A 19,529-nucleotide genomic window follows, 5' to 3' on the forward strand; every position below is an offset into this window, starting at 1 on the left:
TAAATTATTCATATTTGAAATTAGTATGATTGATTAGTCAGAATTCCGAGAATTGGTTCGAATAAAAATTCAAAATACGTTATACATACGACTTTCGTATATCTGTCGAGTCTAATACAATAAAGCAAATTTAATCTCCTTAATCACCTTTTTGTAAAAAAATGTTGTACATATATAGGCTAGTTTCCACCTAGTCTTTTTTACTAAACGTCAAAACACGAAATGTCTATGGAATTTGTATGAAAAAGCACACTGTGACGTCATAGAAGAACGTGATAAAATGTCGGACTTATTATTACATTTTTCTTGAAAAAAATTCATAAATAAGTAAGTTAATAAATAGAAAAAAAAAATGTTTTTCATTAGTTTTAGATCTGTCTTTATTTAGTAATCAAAATTTCATTATTAATCTTGAACCTAATACAAGACCCTATTTAAAACCGAGGTAAGCAGACACTATGGACTTCCTTCTACATGGACTTCTTTCTAAATATATTTTTTCTCTTCAACATTAATAAATCGTTCCAGACACTAAGTAGGACCTCGTTTTGAGGTAGATAATTCTCAATTCGATCAAAGTTAGGTATGTCTTTCTAGATAGATAGATAAAATACATTATTGAGCACAATGGACACAAAATACAGAGATAAGGACAACATATACAGAAAAGCACAACAGGTGGCCTTATTGCTCATGCAGCAATTTCTTCCAGGCAACCTTTGGGTACAGGAACATTTTGCTTTTTTTCTAGGCTTTAAAACACAACAAAACTTTTTCGAGATGGTAGAGAGGCTCGAACTCAAGTTTGAATAATGAATACTTCATATCACGTGGTTTCCAGGATTAGTGCCCGGTAAATAACAAAAGGCTGGCTCTCAACGGTACGAAACCCTTAGAGTGCTACTCGCACTCGGTTTTTTGGTTTGTAAAAAAAGCAGACTTACTCCACTTTAGTGCCGGTGAGAGCCTCCAGGAAGGTGAAGGTGGCGACCTCGATGGAGGCGCTGCTGGACAGCCCAGCGCCCATTGGCACGTCCGACACCACCACGGCGTCGAAGCCTGTCACCACACCTGACAACAAAATAAACGTTTCTACGTTTCACTCAAACTTTCAATAAAGATAATTGGAAATGAATCCGTGATAGCCCTGTTTGGAGTACAGTACAGTCAGTATGCTTGCCTCTTTCATAAAAAAATAAATAAACCGTAAGTAAACTATTGTAACATCAAAAAGTTGACTTGCTAACTGTACCAAATGCGAGCATGCCGTATTGTGTTTTTCGCTCTCCTCTCATCCGTCACTGAACAAATTCAAATTCAAATTCAAAAATATCTTTATTCAATAGGTAACATAGTTACACTTTGAAACGTCAATTTTACATAACGAACGTCTCATCCGCCTAAAACTACTGCAGCTTCTCACAACCTGTATAGCCGGGAAAAAGAAGCTGCAAGAAAAACCTCGGCACAGGGCCCTAGACGTTCTTTAAAAAAAAACATAAAATATTGGTATACAATTGAGTAATTTTGCTGCCTAATATCAGTGATGGTAACTCGATAATACATGGTCGACGGTACATAGTCAATGGTACAGTCATGAGCAATATAATGTACCCACTTTAGGACTCTGTCGCACTAACATATTTGACATTTAGTGAGACTTACAGCTCAATTTGTCAAAAAAGTTAATGTGACATGGTACCAAAGTGTATACAACTATACATATTAATGCTCGTGACCGTCGTAGTGTCACAGGTTCCCGAATCCCAGCATGAATCCCGGCTCGGGCTATAAAACACTGAATTCGACTTTATGTCTTTTGTGTTTATGTGTTTAAATGCAACATGGTTCAGATAGATAGATAGATAATTGATATCACGTGGTTTCTAAGATTTGTGCCCAGTTAATGGCAAGAAGTTCGCCCGTACCTGTACGTACTTATACGGGATGTAAGTGACATCGCAACGAATAGTAAAGTATAGAATTGCCATTAATTACAAAAAAAAAATTAATACTACTTTTATGTATGATGTATTTTATTTATTTCAATACTTGTTTTGTATGTGTGTGTGTGATGCGGTGGGTAGCGGTTCGAAATGAAAGGCCCAAGTGCAGATTAAATACTGAATTTATTTGAATAAATGCACCCTATTTATAATGGGTTGTATGACTAACATTTTAATGATAAATTTATATTGGGTTACAATGTTATGTTAAGGATCAAGTTTAAGGTATCTTATAACTAATCTCATTATCCGTAAATGGTCATAGAATATGGTCATATAATATTTCTTTCCTCTTGTTACGATCAAAACAAACCTTATATGGTATACACGTGTACCGTCTCTTCTTTCTTTGTTTTTCTTATATATCTACCTACTCCTACACCACAGTGTGTATAGTCTATTATTTATTATTATAGTTTTCTTAGATTATGGTTAGGTATATTTTTAGTATACATATATGAATTATATTATATTGAGTATTTATTAATATAGTATGTACGTATAGTATTAAGTATTTATTATGTTTACTGTAGTTTTACTTTTAGGTATTTTTTTTGTTGCACCATCCCGCATCCAAGTTTGTAAATGTTTATTTCCTTTTGGTGGTTGCCTGGAAGAAATTGCTCTAGAGCAATAAGGCCGCCCAAATTGTACTGTATTCATGTGTTAATGTCTGATTGTTTAAATATAGTTCTGTGCAATAAAGTATATTTGATTTGATTTGATTTGATTAATTAAAAAAATCCACTTGATATCAATTCACAATCATGAGCTGAATCATCCCCCTCAGTATTCGTTACGATATCACTAACAACCTCTAGAAAAAATAAATAAATTAAGTAAGAAAAAGTTACCAACATACCAGGGAAATTAGCTACGACTCCTTTGACGTAGTTGGCCCAGGCCGGCTCGCCTGGTGTCAAGGGCGCCGAGGAAGGTGCAGGGAACGAAGCCTTCAACTCCTGGCCACTGGCGAGGATTGACAGCACGTTGCAAGTTGAGCTGCTGTTGGGACCTCCCACTACTACCGTCAGGAATGGCAACGCCTGAGAACAAAGGATAAAGCATAAACAGCCTAATTATTATTATTATTATTTGTATGTCAATTGTATACCAATATTTTATGTTTATTTTTATATTTTTAAAGAACGTCTAGGGCCCTGTGCCGAGGTTTTTCTTGCAGCTTCTTTTCCCCGGCTATACAGGTTGTGAGAAGCTGCAGTAGTTTTAGGAGGATGAGACGTTCGTTATGTAAAAATTGACGATTCAAAGTGTAACTATGTTACCTACTGAATAAAGATATTTTTGAATTTGAATTTGAATTTGTCGTTTCCATATCTCGGGCCTACGGAGTCCCGGACTTTTGGAAGGCGTGCGTGGGGCCGAAGCCAACATTATTATTATTATTAGCCTGTATCATCCCACTGCTGGCCTCCCCCATGTCTTTCCAAGTATCCCGGCTCTGTCGAGCTCTATCCAGTCTTTTCGATAACCGCCTAATTAAGTTAGTTCATTAATTAACATAGTTCAGGCATCACAAACAACTCTTAAGTCTATTTTTTATATATTTATAGAGGCCTATGGCGGCTGAACAAACACCAGGATTAATAAGGTCGATCATTGTTATAACAATAAGCTACTTATTAAATTAATAAAGGATCTTACTTTTTAATCTGAGTTTGAAACGATTATCTTTCAGGCCATCATTAAAAATAATCGTTCATCAGCGTAATATTAAAGTGGGACAATTTTACAACCACTTCCCTAATGTATTTCAGAGAATAAAATAAAAAAAATGTTCGAGAATGTTCACCGCTACATAATATTTTTTTTTCCTTTTGCCCATTTGAGGGTCAGGCTCAGATCGTAAGACCATGCTGCCTAGTCTTCAATACAAACGCCAGATGACAATACCGACCAGTATATATTTTTTTAATTGTAACCTTGTGCAAGTTTTGAGTGTTATGTTTTTTTTTATATTGTTCCTGTTGTAACGAAGCATTTCGGACCAACGAGCCTTGTAGCGACATCTTGTGGTTTCTGGCGATATATCGTTGTTTTATATTTTACCCGCAGGAAATCACAGATGGCGCTGCAGGGTTATCGATGGGCCCGAACATTTTAATAATTTTCTTTTGTTCTAAATTATTATATTAAAATTATCTGCAACATTTATTTTTGATATATTATAATTATATTGTTTAAATTTTGGGATCAAACAAGTCGATCGATTGTTGTCGTTGATTCGGCGAATTTATGGTTTGGTAGATTTTTTCTAGTTTGGCAACTTTGTTCGTGGTTCTTGTGTCAGACTGACAGCTGGCTGAGCTGAGAGACAGGTTATGGAAAGTGGGGACGTCGCGAGAGCGCCGGAGACTCCACTGCCGTAACTATAATGTGGGCAAATTAAAAGCCACGATTTATCGGCGACATCAAGAGCCGATGTCTCAATTTAAATAAACAACTTAACCGAGATGGTGAGTCCTCGCAATTCTTCGTGCATATTTTTGCACCAACTTTGTGATAACCTCGAGGTCCTTGTTTTCAGCAACATCACTGAAATCCCATCGCCTAAGGTCCAGTGGGTGGGATTAGGTTTCATCCGAGCGATGCCCAACTATCCCGGATGAACCTGTAAGTTATTTTCTTTGTTTTACACTCGTGAGTTGCCTTGCCACGCTGTCAGCTGAACCACATGCTAATCATTGCCATTCCTTGTTGCAGATGGGGTTTTTCTTTAAGTTTTTAACGTTTTAAAGTTTTAACGTTTTTGCAAGTTTTTTTAACGTCTAACGTTTTGCTAGTTTAATGTAAGAAGAAGTTTATGATTGGATCAGATGATTTCAACAATGTTTTGTGAATGAAGATTCCTACTGTTTTCTTCTGCGTTTGCAAGTTATTTCAAGCTTCTTTACGGCGGAGCTTGCCTTGGTTGTTTGCACGTCGAAGCTTTTCTTTGTGCGGCGCGCATGTGGATGTGCCGCGCCTCTCCTTTTGTCAACACTCCGGATAAGGCCCGGTGAAGGACTGCGAGGTTGACCGGTGGACGTGCAGCCCGCCAGCTGCGTAACAGTTGGCCCGCTGCGCCGCCATCGTCCAGCACGCCCTGGCCTGAGCCGGCCTCAACGCATCCCCTGTACGGTATACCGGGACGCCTCAGGTAGGCCTGATAGTCAGAGGTCCTCGAGTAAGTGAGGTGCCTACAGGTGTACGGACAGTGTTTTTAAACATAGTGATATCCCATGGTTGTTACGGAGTGACAATTAACCTGACGGACCAAAGCGCGACCTGTCTCCCTCCATAGGGTGTTCACCTACCTATGGTTGTACTTGTTAATTAAATGTTATAAGAATATACATTGTACGGATTCAAAGGGAGTTTTCTTTGTCTCATGCTCACCGGTCTATAACATCTAGCTGTGCCCTTCAGGTAAACACCACTTTATAAATTTTCTGAAACATATCAGTATTATCATAACACCATTTCCTATTACACCTACCTTTTATATAGGTAAGCAAAAATCATCTGTTTCACTGTGTCAGGCGTCCTTTTATAACATCTTATTTATTTCTTTAAAATACCTGTGGAAGACTATGCTAGCCCATCGCTCATATATCATATTCCACCAAAATTCTAATTCTAAATTCAAAAATATCTTTAACAATAAACATTCCAAACATACACAGTTAACATAGTTACACTTTGAATCGTAAATGTCTACATAACGAACTTCGCATTGGCTTACTGCAGCTTCTCACAACCCGTATAGCCGAGGAAAAAAAACTGCAAAAAATACCTTCGTGCCTAGACGGTCGTAAAAAATAACAAAATGTTATACAATTCAGTCCATATGCTATTTATTATTCATTCGCTGTATTGACTACGCCGTAGCAGCTTCGGTAATCGTAGCAAGAACATGCGTAACGGTAGCTTTTAACTAAATACACGCGAAATTATGAATATAAGGGAGACTATTCAAGATTAAATGGTTCAATGATTTTTCTGATTTTTATATTTTAATTATAAATTACAAAGATTTTATGTTAAAAAAACTCAAATCGTCGTTAAGCAATGCAGAAGATAAGTTTGTCATAGGTCAATAAGAAAAGTTTCATTTTGTATAATCATGAACATTCCACTGCTGGGCACAGACCTGCCCTCAATCAACCGGAGGGGATGCTGCTTCAGACAATCAGGTGATTCAAGCCTGGAAAGTAATATACCTCTAGTGCGTATAATCACCATCTTCTTCTATCGTGTGGGTTGTAAGGTGGATTACCAACCTCATCAACCCTGGTGTCAGGGTTACTATTAAGCCGCCAAAGGCCCCTGATATGACTCATGTAACGACTACTTACTTACATCAGTAAGTCATCAGGAAGCCCGGATCGTCTTACTTTCGGACAATCAGGTGATCAGCCTGTAATGTCCTAACCAAACTAGCCCAGGAATTCGAACCCAGGACCTCCGGATCGTGAGACCAACGCTCAACTACTGGACCAGCGCCGTTACCACCATTAATTAATTAATAACCACCACCACTATTAATTAAGTTTGTCAATTAAGAATTCGGTCCCGGCTACCATTTACCTAAGTAAGTATGTAGTCGTTACACGAGCTTAGGGGCCTATGGCGGCTCAGTAGTCACCCTCACGTGGTTGATGATGTCGGTCATTGAACTTACAACTCACTCGAGAGAAGAAATAAAACAATGACCCCAATTAAATAGAAAGCCAGGAAGAAAAGAGAGATCTACTGATACCTTGTACGAGTCTACCGACTAGCTTATTCGGGACAATGACTATTTAACCTAATTTCTAATTGCAGAGAATCATTTTTGTTTTAACAAGTAATCGCAGCTTAACACATTAATATCCTGACCCACTTTAAATCCGAAAGAAACATAATTTAAGGTATCTTTACACAGAGGCGGCTTGTAGCTACTGTGATAATGTGTCCTTTTTAGTATAAACTCTTTATTGGACTTACATATTATTAAAATGAGGGATTTTCCAAACTATTCACCAAAAATAATATAAATGGCGTTGTACAGCTTTCACGTGGTAATATTGGCTATTTTCTCATTACTCGGGTACATAATTATTCAAAAATACAATGTGATGGCAGAAGCATACATAAAAATGATTGTGCTTGATAGTTGAACCACGTTAAGAATTATGTTGCTACCTATATTGCTTCTCTTTATACCCATACGTTAATATACTTATATACATCATATACTATACATCATCATTAACACCCAAAAACAAAGATAAAAGGTGCATATGTCTGTTATCCATGAAATTACAATGCTAAAAGAAGAAAAATCTTTACAGCGCCATCTATATTGTTTTTGAGGAACGTATCCTGGTAAGACCCTCATTAAGAATGACAAAAAAGATATATACAAAAGGTGGGCTTATCTCTAAAAGAGATCTCTTCTTCTTTTTGGTTGGCAGGTGCGTTATGCTTAAAGTTAGTTTAGTTTTTTAAGTAAGTAGATGTCTTATGACAGAAAGTGCCTACGTCATCGTGCGCTCACGACATGGGTTTCCAGCGGTGACGTGAAGTTCCTGTATTTTTTTCCATTTTGGAAATGTTCCTAGCAGTGAAAACTTATGTGAGTATATAGAGCTTTGTTTGTGAAGACCAGAAAGAAAGAACAATTTGAATTTCACAACGGGAACAGGAAAATGACACGTCACTTTTTTTTGACGTGACTTATTGTAGATTTGGCGCAGATGGCATTAACTACTTGGCTGGACAAATGGGTAGCGCTGAAGGCTCTCACCCGGTACAACGTTTAAGACAACAGGCCTGAGGGTGCCCAGATGGGCGCGAACCTCTGCTCAGGGCGTCGTCTGAGAGGAAAAATATTTGAAAGAATTAATCGACCCTAGTGGGTCGATAGCGATAAGCGCTGAATGAGAGAAATCGTCGACCACGCCGGCGGGGTCGGTATCGGGGTCCTGAAGTGTTTGGTGTCGCGAGCTGATTGGCTGCCTCTATGGCTAGAGTAATCGAGTCGTCGGGATCGTATATTACGTCCTTCGGACGCCGATACTTTTCAGTACCGTCCCTAAGCGGAATGTATTTGGAAGCCACAACTACCTATTATATATACCTTCTATAGGGATTTGGGTGGTGCAAAGCAGAATCGAAAAAACGTTTTGAAGCTAATTTGAACCATTGGGCAATGGCTGGCAAAAGACACGTCACTATTTTCTACATACGTACTTATTTCAAAAGTGTTCCTCTTTTAACCCAGATTTTGTTTTATATCTTCTTTGCGAGTCGATGGCGATCGATATTAACTTTTTGCTGACCAATAATTGGCCACGCTTACGGCATTGTCAGTCGCTTCGTAAAGGTCTTTAATAATGCAGATGTTAGAGCACTTAGGACAGCACAAAAGGTGAGTCATAGTTTGTGGTGATACTCAGCGGTATTTGTGTTTTATATTAAGAAGAAAATATTATAAACGCGATGAGATTTCTCTGCCGGTTTGTTATTTCTAATTTCGATACTTACTGTAAAAAGCTTTACGTTGAATTAACTTTTAGAATATCCCGCCTGCCAGGCAGGATGATCCCAAATAAGTTACTTTAATACAAGGCTCTTTAACAAATTGACATAATATAAACGTATATTTTTTTATTAAAAAAAACTGGTGATTCTCTCTTGTTATTTTTTTTGGCGCCAATTGTGAAAAACTAATATTTATAGCGAAATTCACGACAAAAACCATTCAGCTTCTATTTTGCACTTATGCCTTATGTATATCTAGTCTTAATATTTTTTACGAGCTCATTCGCTAAACTGAAAGTAATATAATCTTTCAAGAAGGTCGCATTAAAAGTTAATTTTTAATCTCTCAGAGTGACATTAATCTTCATTTCGAATTATTGAATTTGTTTACAATAGGACTTTGGCGACCATATTTGATTAGACAACGTTACGACCTCTGTGGTGTAAAACTACTATTTGACTACCACACCAGATGTCCCGGGTTCAATTCCCGATCAGAATAAAAAGAAACAAACCTTATGGCTGGAAGAGTTATACTCATACAAACATAAGTACATACACTCACGCCCGTTATCCACAATGGAGAGGGCAGAGACACGAGTAAGAAGAAAAAACTGCTGCAACGAAAGAGATTTCTACGACATGTAAGTTGAAACTGTAATCTAATAAAAGAATCAGAATAATTTATAGAAACGTAACAGGCTAGTCTCCAACTAGTCAAATCAGTTACTTTTTACTAAAAGCCAAAACGCAAAATTACTATGGAATTTGTATGAAATAGCACAGTATGAGGTCATAGAAAAATATTACAAAAAATGTGAAAAAATGTCGAACTTATTATTGCGTTTTTCTTGATTAAAATTCAATAATAAGTTATTAAATAGAAAATTCCACTTGATATTAACTCAGAATACTGAGCTAAATCAGCCCCCTCAGTATTCGTTACGATGTCACTTACACCCCTTACCAGTACTACAGGTAGCCATACAAGTAGGTATGGGTGTTAGTGCCACCGTAACGAATACTGAGGGGCATGATTCAGACCATGATTCTGAGTTGATATTAAGTGGAATTTCCTGTTAGAAAATTTATGATTTTTTTTATGTTTTTTTTTTTAATTATTTTCCGTTCCATACTTTTGCGACGGAAAAATCCACTTGATATCAACTCAGAATCATGGCCTGAATCATCCCACAAAGTTTTCGTTACGATGTCACTAACACCCTGTATAACTATTATAGTATAATAAGCAGAGCAGTGTGATGGAGAATTCTCTGTAAGTACATTAATTATTTCTGATAATACGAGAACAAGCGTAAAATACATAAGAAATATATTTTATTTTTGCCCCTGCCTTAAATAAACAAGGCGTTCGCACGCTATGTCAACTCTACACAAACTGGAATCAAAGCACTAATAAATTATGGAATTCGCAACTCGTATATACTACTTCCCTAAAAGCAGCTGATGACCTTGGGAGGGTCAATGTCCTTTGCTTTGTTAAGTCTATAGACTTCCTAAACACCATCAATTGTAATTAGTTTTCAATACCATTACAATTACGCAAGGAAATGTATAACGGTCAATGCCAACGACACTTCCTAATGGAATTTTAATTGAATTCTGTGATTTTGCCAATGAAAATTATATCATAAATATCGCTTCGAAAATTCACGATAAATATATATACAATTGGAGCTCGGTGGCGCAGCGGTAAACGCGCTCGGTCAGCGATTGTTGAAGTTAAGCAAATTTCGCAAAGGCCGGCCATAGGATGGGTGACCAAAAAAAAAGTTTTCTTCTCGAGCTCCTCCGTACTTCGGAAGGCACGTTAAGCCGTTGGTCCCGGCTGCATTAGCAGTCGTTAATATCCGCCAATCCGCATTGGGCCCGTGTGGTGGTTTAAGGCCCGATCTCCCTATCCATCCATAGGGAAGGCCCGTGCCCCATTGTGAGAGCCTTCAGCGCTCCCCATTTGCCCGGCCAAGTAGTTAATGCCATGTGCGGCAAATCTACAAAAAAGAAAAAGCCCGTGTCCCAGCAGTGGGGACGTTAATGGGCTAGTGATGATGGTGATAATGATGTATATACAATTAAAAAAATATATTAAATTACATTATTAAATTATTTTATTATTATTATTTTATATATAATTCCTTTGTATACTGGCACGTCATCTTCTCTGGGAAAATTATGAAATCTAATTAATATTCCAATAAATTTGATTTTCGCTTGAAGTAAAATTCGGTTATAAATTAGTTAGCTTCAATAATCGTGTTTGTTCAGAATACCCATTATCACTAACTCTTTGTTTCTAAAACATACAGCGATAATAATGGAAAAAAAACAAAGATATCCATGACTTTTCCGACTGGAAATTCCACTTGATGAAATTCAACTCAGAATCATGGTCTGAATCTCCCCCCAAAGTTTTCGTTAAGATACAGGTATTTATAAAGATTATCATTGACACCGTAACGAAAATTTTGGAGGATGATTTAGACTATTATTCTGAGATGATATCAAGTGGAATTTCCAGTCGAAAAATTCATGTTTTGTTTTGTTTTGTAATTAATTTCACATCCACACTTTTATGACGGAATATTCCACTTGATATCTACTCAAAATCAGGGTCTGACTCATCCCTCAAACTTTTCGTTATGGCACCTAACACCTTGTATATTATTTATTTATGATGGCCTGTGTCTAGTAGTGGGACGTATATAGGCTGTTTATGTTATGTTAAGATGTATGTAAAGCGCACCCCTGATGACGGGCAGCAGCGGTATCGGTACTGGCTGGAGGCCGAGGAAATGGATTCAAGACATCACCGATTGAGAAATTGGTCGGTGTACTGCGGAACGGAAGGCGATTGGGGCAACCACCGTTCTACACGCCCTATTTATGGAGTAATGGCGATTACTACACCGACAAGAGCGCAGAATAAAGAAAGATGATGTATGTATGTCACAGACCAGCGGCAAGACGTATCCCTCGCAGTAGTCGACGTGGTCGCCGATAAAGTTGACGCGGCCGGGCGCTGCGCCCGCGGCTGTCGCGCCGCGGTTGTACGTCGCTACGAACTTGTCGCGCGCCGCTTGTAACAGCACATCTGCACCTTTTGCTACAGCTTCTTTTGCCATCTGAAAAAAAAATAGGATATTATTATAATATTCATAATTAAGACGAATCGACCAACCCTATAAGATTCCCACGTGTAACGTATATGGGCGTACTTGCTCGATTACTTTTTTTTTGACGTGACTTATTGTAGATTTGCCGCAGATAGCATTAACTACTTGGCCGGACAAATGTGGAGCGCTGAAGGCTATCACCCGCTCGATTACTTGTTTTAAGCGTTAAGTATAATTTTTATTAAGAAATATGAGTAAATAAAATAGATTTAGTACCTATGGAAAAAACTTGTTTTCTGGTACCGTAATTACTCTGCGAGTTCCTAGAATTGCTAGTCTCATATGGACAACATAATACCGTGATACAAAGCCGCATCTTGCCATCGTGATTCACTCAGATAAACACACCCTGAGCCGAGTTTCTCACCCATCTAAACACTCTCAGACATGTTATTTTAAAACGATTATCGAGTGAGAACCTGCGATACCCCTTATTATCCGGCTTGTTAGTTACTGAATAACCATTTGATTGAATAATTCTACAATTAGTACGTTATAATAACTCATTTAACAAGCACAGTACTCGTATTGACAATGAATACCGTTGTTTTGTAATGCCAACAACACGCGTGATACGTACCTACCTGTAGGTACTTTTGTAAACGATTTCCACACATCTGTAAGAAGTAAATCCGCCACTGCCACCAATCAGGATTGAAAAAATCCTTTCCAAACACTAGACAAAATTTTCCTAAGCTTTCTTTATAAGTAAGGAAACGTTTTATTTTTTTTCTTCTTTATTTTGTAAAAAAATAAGTATGAAACAATGTATACAGATCCTTCAGCGCATAAAAAGGTTAGAAATAGATTCGTAAGGAAAATACCGAATACAATACTGACAATGGAACCTTTCAGTTTTTTACGCTTTCATTGAACAAAAAATATAAAGTAAATACTTTAAAAAGTAATTTAATGTAAGAGATCTAATAATATTTATACTTGAAGCAATCTATTAGAGCGTGTAAGTCGGCTAACTCATTCTTAATTATTAGTCAGTTTACTATTAGTTACCTAACATCACTCGTATATTATGAGAAATAATGTAAATAAATACATAAATGCGTAACATTATGGAAATATTATAATAATAAAAAAAATATATAATGTTTTCACATTGAAATTAAAACATATTCGTTTGTATTAACAAAACATTGTACTTTCACTTCAATATTTAATGTCATTAGGTTACAATTGCTTTTGTATCGTGGTGGTTTAGAAATATCACAGAAAATTCTTACCACACCCCGTAGTGTCCGGACAATACATACAAAAAAAACCTCGTTTTACACAAACACTACACATTGACGTTATCGTACACGAGTATCTGTGTGTGTAACGTCATTGAAGACTAAAGTAAGATTGGCGGGGGTGAGGCAAACCTAGCTCTGCCGCTGGTGGGGAGCGGGGAGTCGCTGTACTATAGTAAGGTTGCCGTACGTACGGCAACTCTCTCTCGGCTTAGTATTTATCCTTATTCTATGTTTATAATTAAAAATAGGTCAAAGATAAATCATAAAATATTAATCAAGAAATAGAAGCCTCAGTCTGCCAGTCAGACTGAGATGACCAAGAAGACTTAAGTATTTTCTAATTTAATTAGGAATTAAGGTAACAATTAGTACGACATTTGACTCACAGGTTACAAGCCCGTACACTGATTTTTCTTTTCGTCCTTAACCATAGGTCACCTACCCAAGGAGAAACCATGTCTGACTTTACTTAATATTTTTATTTTGCTAAGTGCCTTAATTTTCTTATAAAAAACTAATTAATCCCTAAGCGACTATTAACTCGAGATAGATTTTCGTAAACACCCTTTGAGGTCTAGACCGTTGGCTCAAGCACTCGATAAAATTCGTACCGCGCGCGACACGATTGCTGTGTCGCGGCGGTAGGAAGTCTTAAGAAGGAATACTTATGATAAGTAATCTTAGTATTGTGACGTAACATTGAAGACAAATGCTTTAACAATTTAAAAAGTTATCCACATTGTTTGAATGAACTTCATACAACTTGAGTTTCTTCAAGTTTGAATACTGTATTTCTTCCAAAATTCTTCCAGAGCTTCAGTCTGGGTTTCGATCAAAACGTAGTACCACGACAGCCCTCCTTGATGTAGTCGATAACCTGTTGCATCACCTGGACTCAGGAAAAAGTTCGATCTTGGTACTCCTCGATTTTTCGAGGGCGTTTGATTCAATTAACACGTCGTTATTGATATCGAAACTGGCTTACTATGGTTTCGAGTCCACATCACTCAGGTGGTTTAGCAGCTATTTAGACGAACGTTATCAAAAAGTTGTGGTACGAAAGCCCGATGGTAACTCGTTAACGTCTGTCTCTCAAATCGTTAAACGTGGAGTTCCGCAGGGATCTATTTTGGACCCGTTACTCTTTATTATTTATAGTTCTGACATTACAGATTGTATTAAAAATAGTAAATACCACATTTACGCGGATGATCTACAAGTTTACATCCCGGTTGGAAGTGATAACGTTGATGGAGCCATTGAATCTCTTAATCAGGATCTGGACAGAATATTTAGTTGGAGCCAAAAAAACTGCCTGGTTTTAAATGCCACCAAGTCCAAATTTATGATTATAGGAACAAAGCAACAAACTAGTATTATAGAAGCTGCAAAGCCTAATGTATCAATAAAGGGTACATCTCTTGATCACGTATCCGAGGCACGCAATCTCGGTTTAAATTTCGATTCACAGTTGAGATTTCATAGTCATGTGGTCGAAGTGGCACGAAATTGTTTTTATAGGCTAAAAGTTTTGTACCAAATCAGACCATTTGTCAACACGGATATAAGAATTATGCTCTGTGAAACACTGATTTTGTCAAAGTTGAACTTCGGTTTCACTGTATACGGGCCTTGTTTATATGGAAAATCTGAAAAAATCATTCAGCGTGTTCAGAATGCCTGTGCACGTTTTTGTTTTCCGATTCCTCCTCGTACTCATATAACGCCTTTTCTCAACAATTCTAATTTGCTAAATATGCATCATCGTTTAAGTTTATATTTTGCTTGTCAACTGCACGATATTATTAAGTTTCAAGAACCTCAATACCTCTTTAAAAAACTCTTGTGGCGCAAATCTGCGAGGTCTTGCTCAATAGTGATGCATCTGCCGCGACATAGGACTGCCGCTTTTCGTGGAGGCTTCAGTTACCGATCTAATAAATGTTGGAACGATATTCCACCGCCCCTTCGGAAGCTTACTTCCAAAATTACTTTTAAGGTGAAATATAAGGAATATCTTCTTAATATTCAGAAAAACGTCGGTAACTGAACTTTATACTTATTTCATAATTATGTTATACACATCTACTTGTCATATATTGTTAATGAATCTCTCTCGTTATCTGTTTATCTGTGGCTTTTATTTTACACATCTGTTTATTTGTCGTATCTATTATGTATACTTTAACCCCTTGGCATACTATCTACCTTTGACTAATACTTTCATATTTTTCGTAATCCCTTAATTCATATATTTTCTTCATAATTATATTTGCTTATTTTCTTATTTATTGTAAGTAAATCCCGACACTTTTTGTTGGCACGATAGTTCAAAGTATTTATAAGCGTAACTTAGGTACTGGCAGAATATCAGTGTTGCTAAGAGTGGTATTTCTACTATTCTTCGCAACAACATGCTGAGTCAGTCCCTTTTCCCTGGCAGTGTATTTTTGATTTGTATACTTATCTTTATCTTCTCTACTATTGTACTGCACTGTTTTGGGAATAAAGTTATTCTATTCTATTCTATTCTAATAGGCATCTTCTGGGTAAGCTTGTTACAGACTTTCTTAACCTCTTAGTGCTAAAGCCTCTACTTCAATTAAAATTAAAAAAAAACACTTAGTGCACTTGCAGATCAGCGTCGACGTCTTCACACCATCCTCGTTGGTCTGTAAGCGCCCTTAGGAGGAAGGATAGAGTCAAGACCAACCCATTCGAGTTTAGGTTGGGTTTAGGGTTAGGAATGGAAATATTGGAATAAATCAATCAATAATACTTTATTGCACAACGACATATACAAAGGACATAAACATACGAATAAAAACATAAGCACAATAAAATTTATTTATTGCTAGCCTTATTGCTAAACAGCAATAAAAAATATAATACGTATATATTCATCATCAGCCCATTAATGTCCCCACTGCTGGGGCACGGGCCTTCCCTGTGGATGTATAAGGAGATCGGGCCTTAAACCACCACGCGGGCCCAGTGCGGATTAACGACTGCTAATGCAGCCGGGACCAACGGCTTAACGTGCCTTCCGAAGCACGGAGGAGCTCGAGATGAAAACTTTTTTTTTGTGGTCACCCATCCTATGACCTGCCTTTGCGGAAGTTGCTTAACTTCAACAATCGCAGACCGAGCGCGTTTACCGCTGCGCCACCGAGCTCCTTATCATATGAATAGTCAGAAGAATAGTCATTGCGGTCCTGTGGTTCACTTGCTTACTTGTCAAACGGGGAGCACCGGTTCGAACCTCGGTAACGGACTTGCACCAATGAGTTATTAATGTATTTTAAGTACAGTTTTCACTAACACAGTTCGCTCGACCATTATAGACGGCAATACGGCTCACAACAGCCTCCGTGGTCTAACAGCCTCCGTGGTCTAGTGGTTAGAGCGTTAGGCTTCGATCTGGAGGTCCGGGTTCGATTACCGATGGGGACATTGTCGAAATCACTTTGTGAGACTGTCCTTTGTTTGGTAAGGACTTTTCAGGCTTGAATCACCTGATTGTCCGAAAAAGTAAGATGATTCCGTGCTTCGGAGGGCACGTTAAGCCGTTGGTCCCGGCTATTAGCCGTAAAAACACCCCCACCAACCCGCATTGGAGCAGTGTGGTGGAGTATGCTCCATACTCCCTCCGGTTGATTGAGGGGAGGCTTGTGCCCAGCAGTGGAATGTATACGTATAGACTGTTTATGTATGTATGTATGTAGGGCTCACCATATCACATTGGTCTAACAGAAAGCTCGGTGAGGTGCGGGTACACAGTTCATCTTGCGTTGGACGTCCTCTGACTACCTCAATTGGTATATACCTCTAGTCGTGACCTTATGTTTATCCTCCATTTATTTTAAGTTGTTAATTTAGTAAATTCAATGAAGGTAAAGCCCGAACGTGACTACGCATTTCTCTTTGCTATTAATGACACTTATTATGTATTTGCGACGTAGTAATACTCAATATTATGTAATACCTCTAAATAACCTCTAAAAGTCATTGCTCGTTAGCCAGGATCATAGAATAAGGAATCTTCTTCTATCGTGTAGGTTGTGAGGTGGAGTACCAACCCCAACCTCATCAACCCTAGTGTCAGGGTTACTATTGAGCCGCCAAAGGCCCCTGACATGGCTCATGTAACAACTTCTTACTTACATCAGCAAGTAGTAACCGGGACCAACGACATAACATGGCTTCCGAAGCACGGATCATCTTACTTTCGGACAATCAGGTGACCAGCCTGTAATGTCCTAACCAAACTAGGGATCACAGTCAGCTAGTGATATTTCCCCACCAGGATTCGAACCCGGGACCTCCGGATCGTGAGCCTAACGCTCAACCACAGGACCACGGTGGCCGTTAGCATGGGGGTCGTAAGCTTATGTTATGTGTGTTAAGTTCTCCATCGATCCGGACTAGTGGAAATTTTGGGGGTCATGATGACGATCGTTGACTAGTTGTTTACGCGGGTGGAATATTGATGCTCAGTCACGATTCGTACCGAATCGTGCCAAATCCAAGATAATCCCGATACAAAGACTCTGATGAGGTAAGTGGGGCGCGTCCCAGTGGCAGCGGTTACCGTACAAGTTAAAGGATTTTCCCATTGCGTTTCGTTCCTTTCGACCGCCATCGCAACTACGTTTTACAACCAATTGCAAAGGAAGAGTTTTGCTCTTTTGTTGGCACCTAGTTTTGAATGAAGAATGTTTTTATTTATTTATTTCAAATTTGGAAACAAACAGCCTAAATAACAATTTTTAAAATGCAAATAGTTTGTACATTAGCCAACTCCACTTACAACTAATACATGCATCACTGAGAAGTAGACAATTAATACACAACCAGTTGCCAACTAAGAATATTATTAACAGCATAGTTGCTACAAAATATTTTTCATTCTTAATACGCAACTACTTGAATACTTCATTTACCGCTAATAAGGCCAATTAGACGATGCCTACTCTATTTCGCAAAAACAAAACTTGGCAAAAATTTTTGCTATATTTACATAAGTATAGATAAATTATAAAATAATTAGGAATTTGTTTAATATCATTATTTAATTAATTTTTAACCATGAAGAGGTTTCGTTACATAATAAAGAGAGATCATACGATTGAAGACGTAATTTACGGCAATTGTCTGTACGGTCACGAGTACTAATATGTATACACTTTGAAACCATGTAACATTAACTTTTTTGACAAATTAAACCGTAAGTCTCATTAAATGTAAAATATAATAGTGCGACAGGGTTCTAAAGTGGGTACATGATATTGCTCATGACTGTACGGAATGGGACTTTTCACAGTTTTCAAAGTAGGAACCTAAAATTTGGTACATTTATTGGTACATTAGGAAAGGAGAACCGTGTCATCCTGAATTTAACGCGAAGGAAGCCGCGGCAAAATCTCGTACAATCTCATTATAATAAACTCACGCGAATTTCACATCGGGGTAAGCAGAGGCTATGGACTTTAATTTGCTTCGATTCTGACATACTTCTCATGTTTATTTTATAATATTATTTCAATTTGACAGTTCTATAAAACTAACGCTATCTCTCATGAACTAAGGAAAGACGAAACTAATTTTAGAGCTAAAATACCTTACGTACACATAGAAATATAACTAACATAGATTAAGGATACGTACTAACGAATTATGAATTCTGTATCTTGAAATAAATAAATGATTAAAAACAACTAGTCAACGATCGTCATCATGACCCCCAAAATCACTAATTTAAGAGCCACGCTCTTTTTTAGGGAAAAATAGGACAGTGGTTTCCCTCTTGCCTTCCGCCCCGCAGTACTCTGTCTGACGCAAGTGGGATGGCGCCCAGAGTAGTCTATTACAAAACCATACTAGGACTCCTGTCCTCCGCCTCTGAACAGTACTGACAGTTACTGCTGCCCTTTGTCAGGTTCCAGGTTACAGTCCCTATGACGCGCCCCTTCCGTCCTGCATTGCCGTACCAAATAAATAAATTAAAAAATATTTAAGGTTTCTGCGCAGTTACAAATTCAATAAACTGGTGAACGCAGCTAAAGGGATAGAGAAACAAGTAATAATATTTTCTCTTCCGACTGTAAACCAATCATGTCTAACTTCTAACAAGGTTAGGTTTAAGCCGGGGAGTTTAGAAGATATAGTGGAAATTCGATTGCGTTGGTCTAACAGAAAGCTCGGTGAGGTGTGGGTACTTAGTTCATCTTGCGATGGATGTAGCTCTGACTACTAATAAGGGAAGTCCAGGCTACGTTCCCCAAAAAAAATAGATGGCGCTGTACAGCGTTACGTTCGTTTAACCTTCTAATTTCAAAGATAACAGACATATTCATCTTTTATCTTTTTTTTGGGTATAAATGATGGCTTTGTCTTCACTTATCACTATGTAACATATACGTATAAATGCTGTATTATGATTTATGACTGTCTGTTGTCCAAAATAAAATAAAAACAAACAGGCACACATCTTCGACCCATTATTCTTCTTCTCCTATCGTGTGGGTTGTGAGGTGGATTACCAACCCCAT

At 37.8% G+C, this 19,529-nt stretch overlaps 1 protein-coding gene across 2 annotated transcripts in view; it reads right to left on the bottom strand.

Annotated features, from left to right (window-relative positions):
• Positions 1-19,529, bottom strand: part of LOC126368935 (galactokinase-like) — a 59,374-nt gene that overhangs the window by 26,640 nt on the left and 13,205 nt on the right. For both annotated transcript variants that reach the window (XM_050013182.1, XM_050013183.1), the window contains exons 2-4: positions 11,510-11,677; positions 2,869-3,052; positions 945-1,071 (exon numbers count right to left, since the gene is read on the bottom strand). In XM_050013182.1, the coding sequence (XP_049869139.1) occupies positions 945-1,071; positions 2,869-3,052; positions 11,510-11,677 (479 nt within the window). The remainder of the gene's footprint in view (positions 1-944; positions 1,072-2,868; positions 3,053-11,509; positions 11,678-19,529) is intronic.

Source organism: Pectinophora gossypiella, chromosome 8 (assembly GCF_024362695.1).
Source record: "Pectinophora gossypiella chromosome 8, ilPecGoss1.1, whole genome shotgun sequence".
In the NCBI taxonomy this organism is placed as follows: Eukaryota; Metazoa; Arthropoda; class Insecta; order Lepidoptera; family Gelechiidae; genus Pectinophora; species Pectinophora gossypiella.